At 36.8% G+C, this 23,489-nt stretch overlaps 1 protein-coding gene across 1 annotated transcript in view; it reads right to left on the bottom strand.

Moving 5' to 3' along the window:
* The window catches only part of Cib2 (Calcium and integrin binding family member 2), a 78,712-nt gene that overhangs the window by 40,318 nt on the left and 14,905 nt on the right, over window positions 1–23,489 (bottom strand). The window contains exon 2 of the mRNA XM_090372351.1: window positions 10,975–11,009. Within this exon, the coding sequence (XP_090228477.1) occupies window positions 10,975–11,009 (35 nt within the window). The remainder of the gene's footprint in view (window positions 1–10,974; window positions 11,010–23,489) is intronic.

Raw genomic sequence — 23,489 nt, 5'->3', positions numbered from 1 at the left:
AAAATATGGTTCTGAATTATTATAAAACTAAGAAAGAAAAACTCATTCAGCATTTCAAAAATTCATTGGTTTTGGGTGCACGATATTCATTGACTCTAGACGAAATATACAAAATAAAAGGTATATGAATATAAATGTGCATTCAAAAGACAATCATTGGTCGTTAGGTCTTATTGAGATTAATGGTTCACTTGATAGCAGAAGAACTGAGCAAATTGTGAATGGACACTTGAAGGAATTTGGTTAGAACTTGGATGAGGATATTGTTGCCTGCACCACCGATGGAGCAGCAATGATGATTAAGTTTGGCAAGTAAATTACGCCTAATAATCAACAATCTATAGACCATTGTATACATCTGTCAGTTATAGATGTACTTTATGAAAAAGCAATCAATTATGGTGCCACAGTCTCTGAGTCTCCCAAAGACAATGAAGAAAATGAAAATAATGAAGAAAGTAGTGATGATGATGATGAAGAAGTTGAAGAAAGACAGCAAGGCATGCTTTATCAAACCGACTTTACCGATGAGCTCATTTATTTCTTCAATCCAATGGCCAATATTGCACAAACTATTAACAAAGTCAGAAAAATTTGCAAGCTTTTTCGAAAATCGCCTACCAAAAATGACATATTACAAAATTTTGTTAAAGCAAAATTTAATAGGAAAGAATATAAACTTATATTAGATTGCAAGACTAGATGGGATAGCACATTCTATATGATTGAGAGATTTTTGAAATTAAAAAACTGCATTCCAAATGCTCTATGTGCAGTACTGTCAACTGAAGCTGTGTCTGACGATGACTGGAAAACACTTGAATTGCTACGTGAAACTTTGCGACCAGTTGAAATGATTTTGAAGGCTATAACCTCAGAAGATACAGACTTACTTAAAGCAGAGTCTTCAATAGAATTTTTGCTTGCTAAGCTTGATACAGCAGAAAACCCATTTGCTTTAAAGTTTCACCAAAGCCTTTTGCAGCGTTACAATGCAAGACGAAATTGCCCAACTGTGGCTTTGCTGAGCTATCTACACAACCCCAAAAAAGTTTAGGAAAGAAGATTCAGGTTCCGGAACTTTTGATTTTCCAAGTAAGCAAGTTTGGAAAAAGCACCCTGAAGAGATTTATCAAAGATTATTTGCAAAACATTGCGAAGGAGTCTTAGCGTTGAATGAAGAAACTGAAAATAAACGAACTTTTCTTTTAAAAGAAAACAAAGACTCGTCTAGTTCCGATGTTGGAGATACACTCATGCGAGAGTATGATAGTGTAATAAAGAGATTAACTGAATAGCCTTCAAAATATCCGAGTGAATTGGAAATCAGCAAAGAATTTAAAATTTTGGAGGCAACTAGCAGTAGAAGTGAAAAGCTGGAGAAAGTTTATAGAGCACTGCTGACCATTAAACCAACAAGTGTCCAATCTGAGAGAGTGTTTTCGATCACTGGTCTCTTTAACACAAAAATAAGGTCACGTCTATCAGGAAAAATGCTTAATATACTGTGTTTTTTAAAGGATCATTTTCAGAAGAAAGCTGAGCAATAAATAGTAAAGTATTTATTTTTAAATACTTTACTATTTGTAAAGTATTTTACAAATACTTTAAACTGTTTTTTTTCACATTATTTTTATTTATTTATTTATTATTATTATTATTATAGGGCTTATTATTTTTTTGTTTACTATACGAGAAGATACTTTTTATTCAAAGGATTTGACTACAATTTGTAATTTTGTATAATCTCAAGCCGGTTACTTTTTTGGAGCATTTTAATTTTTTTATTTTTTTTACTATAAGAGGTGATAGATTTTATTTAAAAGATTTGATTACGATTTGTACAATCTACCCAAGATAAAATAAATACCTGTGTTATAGCTTTTACTTATTTTCCCTAAGTCTGAGAAAATTGGTTTTAAAACCGGTTTTAAGAGTAAACTTCGGTTAAACTCGGTTTTGAAATTTCTCGGTTTTATGCAAGCCCTAGTATACTGTCATTAACAACTCTGCCAACCTTCGTATCATCTGCAAATGTAGACATTAACCTTGATATATATACCAGACCTCCATAGCAGTGCAGTAGCACACGCTCTTTGAGTACACCGGGGTTCAAGCCCCTGACTGCTGAATACGGTCGATCTGCCAACCCGCACTGGACCAGCGTGGCAGATTATGGTCCATTTCCCTCAGCATGAATTGTTGAGGAGGCTTCCATCCTGCAGTGGGTTGATAATGGCTACACTTTACTTTTATACTACCTTAATAAATTTCATTCATAAATACAGAAAACAACACTGGGCCCAACACCGAACCCTGGGGGAATCCACTAATAACATCAGTCCACAAAAAGCAGTGTCCACCGATTACCACTCTGTTTTCTCCCACTCAACCATTCTTTTATCCATTGTAGCAACTTGCTCTTAATCCATACTGCTCCAATTTGTACAGTTCATCTATGTGCATCAGTATCAAAAGCTTTCCTGAAATCTAAGTACATGATATCAGAATTATTTTTTGCATCCAGTTCCTTTTGACTACATCAAATATAGATTTGGCTAACAATTTTGAAAAGTTATCCCTTGCCTCTGTACAACAAGTATGATCCAGTCAGCCAACTCTGTTCAGCTAATGCCAGAGTAGTTTGAAGAGCCTTCAACATAGATTACATTTAAATATAAAAAAAGAAATGCACAGATACAAATAATTAAAATAGTGGTGTACTTGCAAAGCATTATCAGTACAATAAATTCACAATGACTGCATTGTAGAAACATCTATATTAACCATCTGCTGCTAATGTGGCATCTGACAGATGGTGTTTTTTTTGTTTTTTTTTAAATTTTTGCTGTTTTTTTAAATTTGTAAATGAAATCAATCAAAATCAGTATGCTCAAAAGCTGGTGTCAAATTATACACGAGCTATATGAAAAAATCAGAGGTCGCACTCGTGGATACTGGCAGGATATTTGGAAAGGTGGTGCAAAAAAAAAATCACTAAAGTAGAATGTCAATTATCTGAACCATCAAGTATCCGAACCGCTGCCGCCTCAAAAATAAATAAATAATTACAGTAACTACTTTTAGTGCACAGGTTGTTATGCTGAAATATTACCCTTGCCACTTGATGCATTCATTTCCCATTATTTATTTGAAGATATATGCAGTATAGCATAGAAACAGAAAAATTACAATATCTACTTTTAGTGCACTTGTTGTTATGTTGAAATATAGGAGTTCACATCTGGTGAGTATGAGCTTGGCACACCTGGGGTCCTAAGCTGGATATCATCCTTCTTCTCTTTCTTGGTGATTCCCTTCTACACACTCTCTCTCTCTCTCTCTCTCGAGGTAATTCCGATTTTTTTTTTTTTTGGCTGGTGCAGCATAAACCGCAGGCTTCCTTGTACCATACAGATAATAATAATAATAAAATACACAATGAAGAAATGACTGTTGCAGAAATATTTGAGCAGTGTTGACTTTCTCTTTTCATCAATCGATTTCCGATAGCCGACAACAATCTTCTCTGGGCCCTGGCGAAATAAATATCGCAGAGAACCTCAAACCTTTTGTTTGAGGTTCTCTGTGATACGAAAGATTTCATCTAGTTCTTTTACCGTTATCTCCTTCGCGGTAACATTTTCATCTGGCTCATTTAAAAATTTGAATTTTTTAATGCAAGTCTGCATTGACTTTATTAGCAGGGACAAACAAGTAACACTTTTTCCGATGGTTGATGGAACACACTGAGGCAGGCAGCAGGCAAACATTTGTTTATTGCCCGTCCGACGCGTGGTAAGCTTAACGCACGATTCAAATCTTTTTCAACTATCGCATAAAAAAAAAAAGATCACGTTAACTGGAAATTTTCATCGTGTAAAGTGAAAAGTGGTATAATTTTTTCAAATAGCGGTAACTGAAAAACGCATTAATCGAACTCGCGTTATGTGAGGCCCGGCTGTATTGTGTCGTTTTGCTTTTTTTTACTTTTAATACTGCTGCCCCTTTGTGTTAATAATGGCATCTACAGGCAAAAGAAACCGCACTGTGCTGCTAATAGAAGACAAGAGTACACATTAATAGACTGGAAAAGGGCAAAACTGGTGCATCTCTCGCCAAAATTTTAACATTGGTAAAGCAACCATATCTCACATAAAGAACAGAAAAAAAAAATGAAATTTTGAAGTTTACTTCAAAGTTAGACAATGAACATTTCTCTAAAAAAATGAAAACTATGAAAAAAGCTAGTGATGAGAAATTAGAAGATGCCCTTTATTTACGGTTTCTACAAAAGAGAAGTCAAGGCAAACCTATTTCTAAACCTCTGTTATGCGAAAAAACGTTAAAATTGAATCAAAATTATAAAAGCCCATCTAAATTTAAAGCCAATACAGGATGGCTGAAAAATTTCAAATTTCGCCACGGTAGAAGAAAGCTTGAAATTCAAGGAGAAGCTTTATCAGGTGATGTCCCGGAAGCAGAAGCTTTTAAAAAGTCTTTTCTGAAAATGGCAGAGGAAGAAGGTTTTCTAATGATGATGTTTACAGTGCAAATGGAACTGATTGCAAATGGAAGTCACTCCCTCGTAAATCGCTTGCATCACAACGCAAAACGGCTGCTCTCATTTCAAAGCTAACAAACAGCATGTTACAGTTATGGTTTGTGCAAATACAAGTGAACAGCATGTTTTACCATTGTTGGTGATTGGGAAATCCAAGATACTTTAAAGGCATAAAGTGCCTGCCAGTACAATATAAAGGACAGTAAACTGCTTGGATGAATTCCAACGTTTTTTTTGGATTAGTTTAGCCAAGATTTTATTCCAAGTGTGAAGAGGCATCGAGAAAATGAGGGTAAAGCTGGTAAAGTTTTGTTTATTATCGATAATGGCCCATCCCACCCTCCTCTTGAAAAAATGAATTCAATTGACGAGAATTTCATTGTCAGGTTTTTACCGCCAAATGTTACATCCTTGCAGCAGCCAATGGATCAAGGTGTTATAGATAAACTAAAAAAGATGCATAAAAAACAAGTTTTGCATCGCTTGCTGCTACCAGATGGAGATGAAGAGTGCATGGTTGAGTTTTCAAAGAAGTTCAACATTAAAGATTGTTGTTACTTGTTAGCAGATGCCTGGAACATGTTGTCAGAGAGAAATCTGAAAAAGGCATGGCATAAACTTTTTGGTTCTGCCGAAGAGACGGTCATACATGTGCAAGATTTGTATGAAGAAGTAGGTGAGATTGTAACTTTATATCAAAGGATTCCTGGGTTTCCGAGTGTGGACAAGATGATGATGCAGAGGCATGGTTAAACAATGATGCTGATGATCCTGGTTATCCATATTTTAACCAAAGAAGAAATTGTTGCAATAGTCCAGGATGAATAACGTACTGACTTTAACCAAGTTGGTTCTGATGACGAAGAAGAAGAGGGAGCGGGCCTGCTCACGTGGAGGCCTTCACTGGTGTGAGCAACTGTTTGAATGCAGTTCTATGGAGATATTGCTATTAAAGAGGATGACAGACCTCACCACGAAAAAAAGACAATCTCGCATGGTTCAATGAAAATTTCAAGATTACATATTTTAAAAAATAAACCTTCCCAAGATTCATTATACTCTTATTTGTGTGCAATTACTTGTTTGTTTATTTCTGTTTATAAAAAAAAAAAAAATTGTGATTTATAGTTGAAACCATGTTAAACAATTAGATAAGTTCAAAATAAATGTAATACATAATATGCATTGTTTCTTCAAAACATTTTGGTTATTATTTAACAACTATTTCCTAAATCAATTATTTTTTATAATACTTCATATTTCAAAATACAGTAGCAATAATTTAATTGTAGGCCTAATTACACTTTGTTTCATATAAACTGGGTATTCTCGTGTATGTTTGATTATCCAAACTATTTGATTAACCAAACCAACCCTGGTCCCAATTAGTTTGGATAATCAACGTTCTACTATATTACATTACGGTCACCCAGTAAGGTATTACATATACCCATGTGTATTTTGTCTGTAAATTGCATGTTCTCTAGTTGATTTGCCTGTTTTGCTGGACGAAAAAACATGCTTCTGAAACAAACCTTGCTATCTACGCCTGAGACCAACTAATTCAGCCACAGAGTTAAAAAAGCCCATAAGTTCCTCATGTCATCTATGGGATTCAAACCCGGGCCTTTTCCACTCTGTGTGGGGGAGGACTGTGATGATGCCACTGTGTTACCCATGCAGACTGAAGGTGGTGAAAATGAGAATAAATGGTTTGTTCAACAAATTTTCGAATACATGTGATATCTTAATTAAGTCAAGCTCGGCTGTACACGTAAATCGGTCAAACTTGACTCAGGCAGAGTGAAAAAGAAAAAGGCGCGAAATTTCATCATTGGCAATAAATATTTTATGAACACAACTATATCAAACTCTATTTGCAGAGAAGCTGAGAAGATTGCAATTTTTATTTAAAGACAATGACGAAAATTCATTGATCATGATCAGTGTGATCATGAACCAGTTCCACTGAAGGAAGAAGTCGAAAAAGCCATCACAGAACTGATGTGTGGAAAGTCACCTGGAATTGATGAAATCCCAGAGGAATTGATTAAAAGCTACAGGTGTGAAGGGTGCCAAGTTTTTTCATAAAATTATTGTAAAATTTGTGAAACGGGACGGTAGCCATCAGATTGGAAGAAATCAATTTTCATTCCCTTACCAAAAAAAGGAGATCTGAAAATTTGCTCAAATTACAGGGCTATTAGCCTAATTTCTCAAGCTAGCAAGATTCTTCTTAAAATCATATTAAACAGAATCTCAAAAAAACTTGAAGAAGAAGAAGAAATGCCAGAAGAGCAAGCTAAAGTTTCAAAAGGGGCAGAGGAACTAGAGATCAGATTTTAAGTCTCCGACTGATTATTGAAAAATGCAAAGAATTCAATGTTCCAGTCGTTTTGTGTTTTATGGATTATGCAAAATCATTTGATTGTGTTCAATATGAGAAACTATGGGAAACGATGACTAATATGGGTTTCTCAATCCACATAATTCAGCTTATTAAGCTACTGTACCAGGAATAGGAAGGAGTAGGGCAGGGCTGTATTTTGTCACCTCCCCTTTTTAATCTTTATGCCGAAGATATCATGTGTGAAGCTTTGAAGATTTAGAGACTGGCATCAAAATTGGAGGGCTGAAGATAAACAACCTTTGTTATGCAGATTATACTGTGCTAATTTGCAATTCTAAAGATCATCTTAAAGAAACTCTGAGGAGAGTATGTGAAGCAAATAAGAAAAAAAGATTATCACACGTCACCATAAAATTATGGTGACGTGTGATAATCTCGGTTCCAGTAAAGTGAAGGTTAATGGACAAGATATTGAAGAAGTTGATGAATTTGATTACTTAGGGTCAAGAATAAATAAAAATAGTGACTGCTCAAACAGTGTAAAGAGACAACAGGAAATTGCTAAAACGTTGGTCACTGATCTGACAAAATTATGGAGAGATAAAGATCTGCCCCTAAAGACAAAACTGAGAATCATTGATTTGTTAATTTTTCCAGTTCCCACTTATGGATGTGAAGGATGGAATCTGAAAAGAGTTGACAGGAAGAATATTGAGGTATTTGAAATGTGGTGTTACAGGAGAATACTGCATATCGAAGAACAAATGAGTGGGTATTGAATAAAATTGGCAGGCCTAAAATTCTTCTTCATAGCATCAACAAAAGAAAACTCAAGTTTTTTGGTCATATAGTAATAAGGGGGAACCTTCTGTTGAAAAATATAATGGAAGGAAAAATCAAGGGGAAGAGGTGCAGAGGAAGACTTGCAACTAGGTGGAAGGATTGGAGATCAGTAAACTTCTGGGCATGACACTCTGTGATGCCGCTCGTAGAGCACATGATCGATGCAGTTGGAGCAATTTGTTGGTGGCCACAACAGCTCCTCAGGGAGCTGTGACTAGAAGAAGAATATATTTTTTTTTTTTTTTGTAGAATTTGTATTGTTTGAATGTTTCAATAAATTAATGAGAATATTAAAATCTGTTTATTACTTCAACATCCAAAAGTGGTGCACTTATAGTAATCGTGGCATGTGATGCAAGAAGTCAAGCGTATGAGCTTATGTAGCATCAGCCAAAAAAAAAAAAAATTCACACAACCATTCTCTCTAAATGTGTAAATGTTTGTCCAGTTCCTCCTTAAATTTATTTAACCTATCAACTTCCACAACAACAGATGGAAGTTTGTTCCAACAATTAACCACCCACTGGCTAAAGGCAAATTTCCGTACATCTATTCTACAGCTGTCTTTCCTCAATTTGAATTTATGCCCCCCCCTTAAGTTCATAATATGAAAAGTGGAAGAATCCATCAGAATTCAGCGTTGAACCTATTCAAGGCCTTATACACCTCAATCAGATCACTTCGCACGTGCCTAGTCTCCGGCCACTGCAATTTGCAGAACTTAAGCCTCTCTTGGTAAAAGGATCTCTTCATTCCCCTCACCAATCTTGTTGCCCTTCTCTGTACACACTCAAGCAAATCTACATCCTTCCTAAAATGAGGCCTCCAGACCTGCTGTACACAGTACACAAGGTGTGGCCTCACCATTGCCTTACACAGAGGGATAATCACCTCCTTTTCCCTGCTAGCAAAATTCCTGTATATATTGACAAAATCCCATGACCTGCTCTAGCAGCCAGTCTGCATTGCTCAGAAAACTTCATATCTGACTGCACAATTACTCCCAGGTCTTTTTCATTTTCTACCACCCTAAGTGTAGTACCACACAGTTGGTATGTTCCTCTGGCGTTACTTCTACCCATATGCAGTACTTTGCATTTGTCAATGTTAAACTTCAGTTGCCACTTCTCAGCCCATCTTCCCAAATTTTCCAGATCCTGTTGCAGTAGCACACTACCATTACTGTCATTAACAACCCTGCCAATTTTTGTATCATCTGCAAACTTCAACCTAAGCCTGATATACCTTCATCAATATCATTTATAAATATACAAAACAACAGTTGTCCCAACACCGAACCCTGTGCGACTCCACTAATAACATTAGTCCCCGAAGAGCAGCGCCCATTGATTACCACCCTCTGTCTTCTCCCACTCAACCATCCTTTTATCCATTGTAACAACTTACCCTTAATTCCATTCTGCTCCAATTTTTACAGTAGTCTTCCATGCGCAACAGTGTCAAAAGCTTTCCTGAAATCCAAGTATATGATATCAAAATTATTTTTTGAATCCAGTTCCTTTGTAACCATATCATAATATCCAATAAAATTTGTCAGACAAGACTTTCCCTTAACAAACCCATGCTGTGTCTGAATTATTGCTGCAGTCTTGTCTAGATGATCCTGCAATGTATCTTTAACCAGTGACTCCATTATTTTACCCGGAACAGAAGTTAAACTAACTGGTCTGCAATTACTCGTGTCACCCTTCAATCCCCCTTTGTGAATTGGAGATACATTTGCACATCTCCAATACATGGAGACATCCCGAGTCCGAGGATGCTCTCATAATTATGTCTAAGGGTTTGCTTACTTCCTTTTCCACCTCCTTTAATATAACTGGATAGATCCCATCCACCCCAGGTGCCTTTCTTATGCTTAACTTCAACAATTTCTCCTCCACTTTGCTCTTAGTTATTACAAAATCATTAAGCACCCTGCTACGATTTGGTAACCTTCTGGCATTTTCAATCCTTAATAACTCCTCATGTGTGAATGTAGATGCAAAATACTCATTCAGTTTGTTTGCTATCTGAGCAGGATCATCAACAGTCGAACCATCGATACCAAGTGGACCAATCTGATTCATCCCCCCTTCCTTTTAGAGTTTATATGATTTCTTTACTTATATATGTGGTGTAACATCCTTTGCCAAAGATATCTTGTAATCTGCCTTCGCCTGCCTAGCCTAGCTTATATCTGCCATAGGCTTCTGTGTCACTTGCACCACCTTGCACCATGCTGCCAACACCCATGGGCGCATTATACATGGAGTTGGCTTATACATGAGTATATATGGTAAATTGAAATTACATCGTAAAATTATAATTATAAATAATATTGTGATATTTAATATTATTAAATAATATTTTAATCAAAAGTTAATGAAATGCAAATTTCTGATATTTGGTCATATTCAAATAAATTCTAGTTCATATTACTGAAGAACAATAATTGCTGCATTCCATCCTCTGATTTCACAGCTTGATATTAGGTGTTTCTTCTTGGACTTTGTGACAATAGAGTCAGACTAGACCAGAAAGATCCTAAAAAAAATCCCAAGGGAATCTCAGATGTCTCCAAGACTGCTAAAGACCTTTGCCGTACAGATATAAATAAAAATATTTTTATTTTCTTTCGGGTGTGCAGGCTATTTCTTTCCACCCCAATCCTACATGTTTCTGGTTGATGGTCTTGTGGGGAGTGCTTCATATTCCAAAAACATTTGTTTTTTTCTAACAGGAGATTACCTTGGAAAAGAAAACATACTGCCTTCCCTGATATTTACTTCGGTACACCACCAATATCCAATATGAATAATACTATACCTTAGGCAATGGCTGTAGAGATTTTAACATTGAACATAGAGGTTTGAACACTAGATTACAAGGTCAATGCCAAAAGAATGAAAATGAATATAGATTTAACATTCATACATTCTGGCACTCCACATTTTTTTATTATTAGCTATATGGTGCAAGGAAGCCTGAGGCTTATGCTGCACCAGCCAAAAAAAAATTCCCCGAGTTATCCTGAGAGAGAGAGAGAGAGAGAGAGAGAGAGAGAGAGAGAGAGAGAGAGAGAGAGAGAGTCAAAAGTAGAAGAGAATCACCAAGAAAGAGAAGGATTATGATATCCAGCTCAGGACCTATTTAGTTGCATTACATAAAATATAATTAATGGTTTAAAAAAATGTGTATGTGACTGTGAACTTACCTCAAAATTTCTTTCCTTGTAAAAAATGTACAATCCTGAAAAAAAAGGCAGAATATTAAATCCACTCTGCTTAATTTACATCTCCTGTATAATTTAAAATGAATATGATCTCCCAATCAAAATACCCTGTTAAGTAATAAAATTGTCCTACTCTGGGTTTTTTTTCTTTACTTTTACAGTTTTACATAGTGTTTGTGCCACCTGGCAAGAGACCCATATGCACAACCCTCTCAGATATAGACAGATCTATTTGAAAATTTACATGAATGTTGCCCATTTATAAACTGTTAATTAGCCTTTCAAGACATCACAAAATCAATGGAACCATACAAATGCAGAGCCGGATGCAAATATTATATGTGTTGGACAGACAACTTGTGTAGTTGAGACCCACTTATTTCTTGTTTATACTCCAGCATGACCACCAGGTCAGTAGCGTTTACAGTAAATCATCAATACAAATGTTAATCTTATTTAGCAGTCATGGGCTTGAACCCTCAATCCACACTCAAAGAGCACGTGCTACTGCACACACACTCCTGACCAGTGTTGAATCCAGGGGAGTGACCAAGGCTGTTTCACCCCCTGTGGAATAAAATCCCCACCCCCAGTGAAAAATGTAATTTTTATTTTATAAAACACAAATTCAATAAATTTATGTCAAATAAACAACATGAAAAATCACATCAACTAAGTGTGGTACTTGTTAGGTGATAGACGGCAAAAATAAATCACTAAAATTCAAGACACGAAATTTTCAAAATAATTAAATGGCAATATTTCTGTCTGCACAAATTGTAACTAAACGCCACTATTTCAAGTGTCCACATTTTCATTTTATGGTTTTCAGGTTCCTTTTATTTTCACACAAACCATCTATTGATAGTGTTTCACACGAACAGTCTACTTGTAACTAATTCTTTGTTTGTATATTGCAAACAAGATTGCTCGCAGGTTTGCCTGAATTGGTTCCTGACAGATGCTATTGTAATTATAAAGTGTCCTACTCTTTAGGAGAGTCTGCAGCCACTAATTCAATCGTCAGCAGTTTCACTTTATGGTTTTCACATTCCTTTTTTTGTTTTTTTCACAGCAAGGGTTTTCTTGTGGCTAATTCTTCCTTTGTATACTGAAAACGAAAGGTTTGGTCACAGCCTCTAAACAATACATTTTATAACCTTTTTATTATATATGCATCCGTACTGTAATATTGCAAGATTACATGAAGATAAGCTGAGGGCCTGAATGAGTTATCAGAAAAATTAAACAATTGATAACTCATTACAAATTTGTATAATTTTTTTTTTTTGCAAAATTTAATCTGATTTTCATATTAAAATGTGATTATTGTCAGTAACGTAGTTTTTGTGAACTGACTATTAGTATTTAGATGTTAAATAATAAATATTTCCTTTTGATTCCTATTTTGTTTTCTCATATTCTCTTATTATAACATTCATAAATATGCATAAATATAAATGTGCATAATCTATATATTTATATTTATGCATATATATATATATGCATATTGTGCATAAATTTATATTTATGCATATATATATATGCATATTGTGCATAAATTTATATTTATGCATATATATATGCATATTGTGCATAAATTTATATTATGCATATATATATGCATATTGTGCATAAATTTATATTTATGCATATATATATGCATATTGTGCATAAATTTATATTATGCATATTTTAAATTTATATTTATGCATAAATATAAATATACAGATTTGTTTGTAACATATACATATGTTGTAAATATTAAATAATAATTTAAAAATATACTACATGTACTCCCAAAGTTTACATTCTTCCCCCCCCCCTGCAAACACTGGATTCAACACTGCTCCTGACCACTCGGCTACATCATGTCTGTGGGTCAATTAGCAGGTCTTGTCTATACAAATTGTCTGTCCAACATGTCTAATAAACTTTTGAGACTATTTAGGATTCCCATAATGTTTTGTTACACTATATCACATCTCAGCACATCTTGATTTCTTATGATATTTAATAGGCAAATAAATATAGTATTTATAACAAAATATATATACAACACCAAACATATTAGCATTAGCAGTGGCATATGATGCAAGAAAATAAGCTTATATGTATAGCATCAGCCAAAAAAAAGCTTCCAATTTCACCCATCCATTTACTACAAATGTTTGTCTGGTCCTTCCTTGAATTTATTTAAATTATCAACTTACACAACAACAGATGGAAGTTTGTTCCAGCAATCAACCACCCACTGGCTAAAGGAAAATTTCCACACTTCAATTCTACATCTGTCTTTCCAAAAGATGAGCTTTGGTTTAGCATTGGACAGATAAGTAAATAGTCAAACTGATCCCAAGAAATGATTTTAAAAGAAAATCTAACTAAATCTCCGAATGGGTAAAGTGTAGTTGTACATGGTTCCAGTTGGAAAACATGGCACTGTGATCACTGACTGTGTGATCTGCGTGGACAGTCCATTCAGAAATGAAAGTAGTAATTAGTTGCGAGAGAAACATTAATGTTGGACTCTACTATAGAAGGACTCTACTATTAATGTTGGACTCTACTATATATGGCTGATTCAGGAGATTAAGAACTGTTAGATGAGGTGAAAAAATTACTTGCTCCAGAAGAACACATCTTGAGTCAGTAACAAACCTATACTAAAGAGATTACTTTAAATTATAATCCATGAGAATGAATAAGGGGAGTGAATACGAGGTAATTATTTTGTGAAATGCAAAATTTAACAGGTAGAATGGAGAGCCAGACCAATGACCTAAATGGATATGTTTATTTCGAGATTTGGTGAAGAAATGAAATTTCACGTGTAAGTTCTTTCCTGGAGAATTTGTAACATTTGAAGTTTTTTTATGATATAAATCATTAGCATTAGTAGAGGCATACGATGCAAGAAAGCAAGCTTATGCAGCATCAGACAAAAATAAAAATAAAAAAACCTGGGTTTTTTTTTTTTTTTTTTGGGTTTTTTTTTTTTTTTTTGTCTAATGCTGCAAATACCTGTCCAGCCCAACCTTAAATTTATTTAGGCTATCAACTTCCACAACAAAAGATGGAAGTCTGTTCCACCAATCAACTACCCACTGGCTAAAGGCAAACTTCCACATCTATCCTACAAATGTCTTTCCTCAATTTGAATTTATGCCATCTCAGGGGATTATTCTGAGAAAGCAGAAGAATCCCATCAGTGTTGAGCATGCTCAAACCATTCAAGGCTTTATACACCTCAATCAGATCACCTTGCAGGTGCCTAGTATCCAGTGACCAAGATTGACAAGATATGATTGACAAGACACCAAGATTACAGTGGCACCTTGCAGGTGCCACTGTAATCTTGGTGTCTTGTCAATGATATACAGGAATTTTTCTAGCAGGGATAAGGAGGTGATTATTCCCTTGTATAAGGCAATGGTTAGGCCACATCTTGAGTACTGCATACAGGTCTGGAGGCCTCATTTCAAGAAGGATGTAGAGCTGCTGGAACGGGTACAGAGAAGGGCAACAAGATTAGTGAATGGAACAAAGGGTTGCTCTTACAAAGAAAGGCTTAAGTTTTGCAAATTACAGAGTCTGGAGACTAGGCACCGGCGAGGTGATCTGATAGAGGTGTATAAGGCTTTGAATGGTTTGAGCATGCTCAATGCCAGTGGGATTCTTCATCTTGCTCAGAATAATCACCTCAGAGGGCATAAATTCAAATTGAGGAAGGACAGATGTCGGATAGATGTGCGGAAATTTGCCTTTGGCCAGCGGGTGGTTGGTTGGTGGAACCGACTTCCATCACTTGTTGTTGAAGTTGATAGCCTAAACAAATTTAAAGCTCAACTGGACAGGTATTTCGAACGAACGGAGGGGTGAAATGGGAGTGGTTTTTTTTTTTTTTTTTTTTTTTGTTTTTTTTTGGCTGATGCTGAATAAGCTTGCTTTCTTGCATCATATGCCTCTACTAATGCTAATGCTAATCTGCAAAACTTAAACCTTCCTTCATAAGAGCAACCCTTCATTCCATTCACTAATCTTCTTGCCCTTCTCTGTACTTGTTCCAACAGCTCTACATCCTTCTTAAAATGAGGCCTCCAGACCTGTATACCTGCCTCAAGGTGTGGCCTGACCATTCTCTTATACAGGGGGATAATCACCTTCTAATCCCCGTTAGAAACATTTCTGTATATCATTGACAAAACACCATGAGCTACTCTTGCAGAACGTCTGCACTGCTCAAAACTTCATATCTGCCTGCACCATTACCCCCAGGTCCTTTTCATTATCTACCACTGTCAGTGTAGTACCACAGAGTTGATATGTTACTCTGAGGTTACTGCTTCCCGTATGTAGTACTTTACATTTGTCAATGTTAAACTTCATTTGCCACCTCTCAGCCCATCTGCTCAACTTTTCCAGTTCCTGTTGCAGCAGCATAGCCTCAGTAGTGTCCTTAACAACCCTGCCAACCTTTGTATCGTCTGCAAACTTGGACATTCAGCGTGATATACCATCATCAATATCATTTATAAATACAGAAAACAATAATGGACCCAACACTGAACCCTGAGGGACTCCACTAATAACATTAGTCCACAATGAGCAGTGTCCATTGATTACCACTCTCTGACTTCTCCCCCTCAACCACCCCTTTATCCATTGCAGCAATTTGCCTCCAATGCCACACTGCTCCAATTTCTGCAGCACTCTTCCATGTGCAACAGTATCAAAAGCCTTTCTAAGATCCAAGTATATAATATCAAAGTTATTCCCTGCATCCAGTTCTTTTGTGACTGCATCAAAGTATAGATGATCCTGCAGTGCTTCTTTAACCAGTGCCTCCATTAATTTTCCTGGAACAGAAGTTAAACTCACAGGTCTATAATTACTTGTGTCAGCCTTTGATCCTCCTTTGTGAATTGAGGTCACATTTGCACATCTCCAGTCTGTGGGTACCTCCCCTGAGTCCAAGGAAGCTCTCATAATTATGGCTAAGTGTTTGCTTACTTCCTTTGTTGCCTCCTTTAATATAACTGGATAGATCCCATCCACCCCAGGTGCCTTTATTGTGTTTATCTTCAACAATTTCTCCTCCACTTTACCCTCAGTTATTACAAGATTATCTAGCTTACTGCCCGAGTTGAAAACACCTTTGGCATTCCCCTTGCTGAATATCTCCTCATGTGTGAATTTCGATGCAAAATATTCATTTCATTTGTTAGCTACCTGAACAGGATCATCAACAGTTGAACCATCGATATCAAGTGGACCAATCTGATTCATCCCCTTCCTTCTCGAGTTTACATAAGTAAAGAACTCTTTGCTATTTTTCTTTGCATTCTTTGCCAAAGATTTCTCGTAATTTGCCTTCGCTTGCCTAACCACCTTTGTAACTTGCTTACAGATCAACTTATATCTATCATAGGCTTCAGTGTCACATGTTAATTTATATGTATCCCATGCATTTTTCTTCTCTGCCATATGTCTCATTAGTTCATCTGACATCCATTTAGGCCTAAACCTTGAACAATATTTCTTAGTTTGTATGTAAAGCCTAGTACCTTCCAAGATAAGTTCTTTGAATGCTTCCCGTTTTGAATTTGCTGTTGGTAACATCATCAGTTGGTCCCACTGTATAGAATTTAAATACTGTCTCAGACCATGATAGTCGCCTTTACGAAAGCAAAAACCCTTCCCTTTACTCCTGATTGTAGTTACCTCTTTGAGTTAATCCCACTTCAGCACACTGTGATCACTGTCACCTAGTGGTTCCTTTATCTGCAGATTCTTAATGCATGAAGAATCACTACTGATAATCAAATCAAGAATATTACTCCCTCTTAGTTGCCTCCCGAACATGCTGATGTAGAAAACAATCATCCAATAAATCCACAAAAGCCTTGCTAGCGTGTGAGTGACTAGCCCCCAAATTCCAGTCAATATCTGGGAAATTAAAATCCCCCATTATAAGACTCTCTGATTTACTGCCCCACTCTATTTCTCCGAACAGTTTCTTATTATACTCATCAGAGTCATTAGGCCTATAGCACATTCCTACTCTCAATTTTGATCTCCCAATGCTTATGTCACACCAAACTGACTCGACACTGCACTGTCCAGCGATTTCGACTGGCTTCACTTCCTTGGATTTTATGTGTTTTTTAACTAATAGCATAACCCCTCCTCCCTTCCTATCCTGTCTATCCTTTCTGTAGACATTGTACTCCCCAAATTCCAGTTCTGCATTCCTTATATCTGTGTGACATCACGTCTCTGATATCCCAACAATATCTGCCTTTGATGTTTTGAGTAATACCTCAAATTCATCAAATTTATTTACCAAACTCCTAGCATTTGTGTACATGCAAGTATACATGTACCTGTTCCTATTCTTAGCTAACCTAACAAAACCCATGTGTTTGCGAGTACCGCAATAACTCCCAGCAGCCTCTGAAATATCCTGCATCTCTTTTTCCAGGCTGCTGCTCATTCCAATAGAAGCAGTGCAAGAATCTGTAGGAGTCTCGCCTGTTAACAAGTACAGACCAGGCTGAAAAAAATTCTACCCCTTGAGCCTTGCACAATCTTTTCAGGGCCGAATTGATCGACAAGGCTCTCATCATATACTCCCTCCTATCGTGTCTTGGCAGAATTGCAGACACTTTCAAATTCAACCCTAATTCACGGTTTTTTTTCAACAGTGTCCTGTACTTGTTAAGTAATTCTGCTTGTCTCCTACTCTTAATACCATTAGCGCCAACGTGTACAAGTATATCACCTTTTGTGCCCTTAAAAGATGATATTTGCTCTACAACGTCATCAACCTTTGCCCCTGACAGACATACTCTGGTCCTGTTCCACCTATCCTTTTTCAAAGCATGTTCCCCGTTTCCCTGACAATGGAGTCTGATGGGATTCTTCCTCTTGCTCAGATTAAGAACCCGAGGGGGTATAGATTCAAATTGAGGAAAGAAGTTGTAGAATAGATGTGCAGAAATTTGGATTTAGCCAGCGGGTGGTTAATTGGTGGAACAGACTTCCATCTTTTGTTTTGGAAGTTGATAGCCTGAATAATAAATTTAAAACTGAGCTGGACAGGCATTTGGAACCAATGGAGGGGTGAAATGAGAGTTTTTTTTTTTTTTTTTTTTTTTTTTTTGGCTGATGCTGCATAAGCTTCTTTCTTGCATCGTATGCCTCTACTAATGCTAATATCTCCCCGAAGGGCGGCGGTAATACAGTTACACAATGCTGCCATCTCGTGTTCCAGATCCGACCGCTTAGCCTGGACTTGGGTCATTACGGAGCCGTCAAGCAGCATTCTTTGGTCTGGAATAGGTGCTGGTTCAAGAGGCTGTGTAACTTGGGACATCATTTCATTGTTTTTGGTTGTTGGATCACTAGACTGGTGATACTTCATTTACATGGACTGTTATATTTGTGGAGATCAGGATTAAATTTCATATTTTTGTTCCTAATTCCCTTTGAACATGATGACAAAATACTTGCTTCAGTGTCGGACCAGGGCCGTTTTAAGAACTCTCGGGCCCCTGGCGAATTTCCAAATGTGGCCCCTATTCTGTTTAAATTTTGTTTTAATTTTTTTCTGAGGCTCTCTTAGTCGCATTCCTAAAATTATTCATATTCCCAACATTATAATATACACTGAGAGGTCACTGAATTATGATCACCTACTTAATACTTCATAGGTCCTTCTTTTGCCCTCGGTACAGCAGCTATACGACGTGGCATTGATTCAACAAGATGTCGGAAGCGTATGGCCAACCAAGCTGTGTAATGCGGTATGGTAATGCAATGTAGGTATGGTAATGATTGGTATATCCAGACGCCTGATATTCTTTCCATAGTGTCCCACAAGTGCTCTATGGGATTGATATGTGCAAACTTTGCCGACTTAGTGGTCGGAAAAGTTTGCACACAAAGTTGGCAGAGAGTTGTACACAAAAAACACAAAGTTGGTAGAGAGTTGGTCTCTCTACCAACGATGAGTTAGGCTCCTCATTATTATTATTATTATTATTATTAGTTATATGGTGCAAGGAAGCCTGAGGCTTATACTGTACCAGCCAAAAAAAAAAAAAAAAACTTTCCGCGTTACCCTGAGAGAGAGAGAGAGAGAGAGAGTTAAAACTAGAAGGGAATCACCAAGTAAGAGAAGAATGATGATATAGAGCTCAGGTCACTGGGTGTGCCAAGCTATTAGCCCCTGGGGTTTCTTTTATCAACATTCGTAATATCTGTAATAAAATTAATCTGATGAGTATAATGAGAAATTGTGCAGAGAAATAGAGCAAATCAGAATGTCTTATAATGGGAGATTTTAACATTCCAGATATTGACTGGAACTTGTGTGTTAGTCATTCGCACACTAGCAAGACTTTTGTGGATTTATTGGATGACTGTTTTCTACAGCAACGTGTTTGCGAGGAAACCAGCAGGAGTAATACTCTTGATCTGATTATCAGCATTGATTATTCATGCATTAAGAATTTGCAGATAAAAGAACCACTGGGTGACAGTGATCATAATGTACTGATGTGAGAATTAGTTAAAGATGTAACTACCATCAAGGCTGAAGGGAAGGGCTTTTGCTTTCGTAAAGGTGACTACAGAGGTATCAGACAGTTTTTAAATTCTGTACAGTGGGATCAACTGATGATGTTACCAACATTGAATTCTAAATGGGAAGTCTTCAGGGACTTAATTTTCGAGGTTACTAGGCTTTTCATTCCAACTAAGAAATACTGTTCAAGGTTTAGGCCTAAATGGATGTCAGATGAATTAATGAGCCTCTTGGCAGAGAAGAAAAATGTATAGGATGCATATAAAGTATCAGGTGACACAGAAGCCTATGGCAGGTATAAACTTGTCTGTAATCAAGTCACAAAGGAGGTTAGGCAGGCTAAGGCAGATTACGAGAAATCTTTGGCAAAGGATGCAAAGAAAAACAGCAAAGAGTTCTTTACTTATGTAAACTCTAGAAGGAAAGGAATGAATTAGATTGGACCACTTAACATAGATGGGTTGACTATTGATGATCATGCTCAGGTAGCTGATAAACTGAAGTACTTTGCATCTACATTCACACGAGGAATTATTCAATGAGGGGAGTGCCAGAAGTTTATTAAACGCTAAGAGAGAGCTAAGTGATTTTGTAATAACTGAGAGCAAAGTGGAGGTGAAATTGTTGAAGTTAAACATAAGGAAGTCACCTGAGGTGAACGGGACCATCCAGTTATATTAAAGGAAGTAAGCAAACCCTTAGCCGTAATTATGAGAACTTCCTTGGACTCAGGGGATGTCCCCATGGATTGGAGGTGTGCAAATGTATCACCAATTCACAAAGGGGGTTTAAAAGGTGACACAAGTAACTACAGACTTGATAATTTAACTTGTGTTCCTAGAAAAATAATGGAATCACTGGTTAAAGAAGCAGTGCAGGATCATCTAGATAAGACTGCAGTAATAGTTCAGACACAGCATGGGTTTGCTAAGGGGGGGTCTTGTCTGACCAATTTGATTGGATACTATGCTGTGGTCACAAAAGAACTGAATGCAAAAAATAATTTTGATATCATATACTTGGATTTCAGGAAAGCTTTTGATACTGTTCCACATGAAAGACTGCTGTACAAACCGGAGAGGAATGGCATTAAGGGTAAGTTGCTACAATGGATAAAGGGGTGGTTGAGTGGGAGACGACAGAGAGTGGTAATCAATGGACACTACTCTTCGTGGATAAATGTTATTAGTGGAGTTCACCAAGGTTCGATGTTGGGCCCACTGTTGTATTGTGAATTTATCAATGATATTGATGAATGTATATCGGGTTAATGTCCAAGTTTGCAGATGATACAAAGGTTGGCAGGGTTGTTAACGATAGTAAAGACAGTATTCAACTAAAACTGGATCTATATAAGCTGGGAAATGGGCTGAGAAGTGGCAACTGAAGTTTAACATTGACAAATGCAAAGTACAGCATATGGGTAGCAATAACCGAAGAGAAACGTACCAACTGTGTGGTACTATACTCAGAAAAGTGATCTGGGTGTAATTGTGCAGTCAAATATGAAGTTCGCTGACAGTGCAAACGGGCTACCAGGGCAGGTCATGGAATCTTGTTAATGATATTTAGGAATTTTGCTAGCAGGGACAGGAAGGTGATTATCCCGTTATACAAGGCAATGGTTAGGCCATACGTAAAGTACTTTGTACAGGTCTGAAGGCCTCATTTTAGGAAGGATGTAGAGTTGCTAGAACAAGAACAAAGAATGGCAACACGATTGGTGAGGAGGAACAAAGGGGTGCTCTTACCAAAAAAGCTTAAGTGCTGCAAATTGCAGTGCCTGGACAGTAGGTACCTGCGAGGTGATCTGATTCAGGTGTATAAGACCTTGAATGTGTTGAGCAAACTGAATGCTGATGGGATTTTTCCTCTCGCTCAGACTAAGAACCTGAGGGGGCACAATTTCAAATTGAGGAAAGATAGTAATAGAAAAATGTGCGGAAATTTGCCTCTAGCCAGCGAGTAGTTGATTGGTGGAACAGGCTTCCATCTTTTGTTGTTGAAGCTAATAGTGTAAAAAAAATTTAAGGCTGAGCTGGATAGTCATTTGGAACGAATGGCGCGGTGAAATGGGAAGTTTTTTTTTTTTTTTTTGGCTTATGCTGAATAAGCTTGCTTTCTTGCATTTTATGCCTCTACTAATTCTAATGCTAAACTTCAACTGTGCGGGCAACGTGGGGTCCTATCAGGGGCCCTGCGGCCAAAAGCCAAGACACCCCCCAACAGAACCCAGCACAATACTTCATTTACAACACAAAAAATTTTTCTGGCTTTCACAGTGATACTGTTTGTCTCCACAGAGTTCATATGGCGCAGATGTGGGAAACCATCGGAGGCGCCTTTCCCCCAACACTATGCACACTATGCTAATCTTCAACATCTGCCAATTCCACATATCACTTGAGGCCACCCCTTTGCGAATATGACTCCATTTGACAAACTTTCTTGTTTATCTCTCCTGTTCTTTTTATTATTTATATTATATCACCATAGGAATTTCCAAGCTAAAAAGAGTCCTCTCCCTATAAAAGTTTATACTATAAAACATGTACTGTATAATAAAACCGTTTGGCAAGCCCGAGGCAGTTGCCAGTTGCCTAGTCTCCTAAACCAAAGTCCGCCCCTGGCTCTTTAGAACTGTTAATATTATAATTATCATTTGTTAATAATATAATTATCAAATTATCCCCTTGGACTGGAGAAGCACCAATATTTTACTAATGCACAAAAAAGGAGTGATAGAGGTGGTAAATAAGTGAAGTCCAGAGAGATAGATTCTCTTCAGAAATGGGTGTGTGGAGTCTGTATATACTGATAAATACAGGACCATCTCGACAGGAATGAACCTTGAAGGAGAGGAGATCCTTAAGGAGGGAACCCTGCCAGATCAATCTGCTCAGTTATGTATAATGAAATTGAAATTGTAAAACAGCTAGATGTTAGAAGCAACTGCAGTATTATTTACCTTGATGTCAATAAAGCTGTAATGTGTTTCTGTGTGAAATGCTGTAATATGAACAGAAGAAAACAGATTTCTAGTAAGATCCTTCGTTTGATCAAACGTTGGCTAAAAGATAGTAGACATTATAAATGAATATTCGTCAGGTTGGACCAGTGTAGCAAGTGAACTCTCTGGTGGATTATTTTCGGGTTACGCCCATGGGGCGCTGCCAGCATGGTGCAATTGCGCCATCTTTGGATTTCACAGTAATACACATTTTTTAATATTTTCATTAATTTATTGAAACATTAATAAATTAATTAATTAAGAAATTGCATGAATTAATTAAGAAATTGCATGTATTCTTAAATTTGGTGAACAAAAAATTTATTCCCAAACGCACATTGCAAAATTTCCTGCCGGCGCACATGGTCACACCTATTCATAATCTTGAATAATATTTGCGAGAGTACAGAGGAAGCTGTCAAAGTTTACTGATCATTTATAACTAAACTAAAATGTCTCGCAGGGGCAAAAGTTGACCGGATATCGTCTTTTAAGGGCACAAAAGGTGATATTGTTCTACACGTTGGAACTAATGACATTAAGAGCAGAAGTGTATTGCTAAAAAAAAATAGTACCGGAACGCTCATCGATTAACTACAAATAGTTACCTACGCCTTTTTCATTTGCAAAAATAAGTAAAGGATTAGAATATTTGTTCAGTATTTAATTATAACTATTAAATAAAAATTTCAAAAATAAACAGACAAAAAATTTTAAAAATCAGAAAAGAAAAAAACGAAAACAAAAATTCCAAAATAATATAAAAAATACTGTTCAGAGGAATCAGAAATTCTCATACAGGGATTACGTATTCTTGTGTGCTGCCCTTTTTGTTTGTTGGTCAACAGCAGAACGATGAGACCGCAACCAAGTTCGAACATAAAAATTTGAATTTCA

The sequence above is a fragment of the Mastigoproctus giganteus genome, chromosome 4 (genome assembly GCF_048544385.1).
Source record: "Mastigoproctus giganteus isolate SK-2022 chromosome 4, ASM4854438v1, whole genome shotgun sequence".
In the NCBI taxonomy this organism is placed as follows: Eukaryota; Metazoa; Arthropoda; class Arachnida; order Uropygi; family Thelyphonidae; genus Mastigoproctus; species Mastigoproctus giganteus.
Note: the sequence above shows the minus strand (reverse complement) of the source record. Positions and strands in the feature narration are given on the sequence as shown.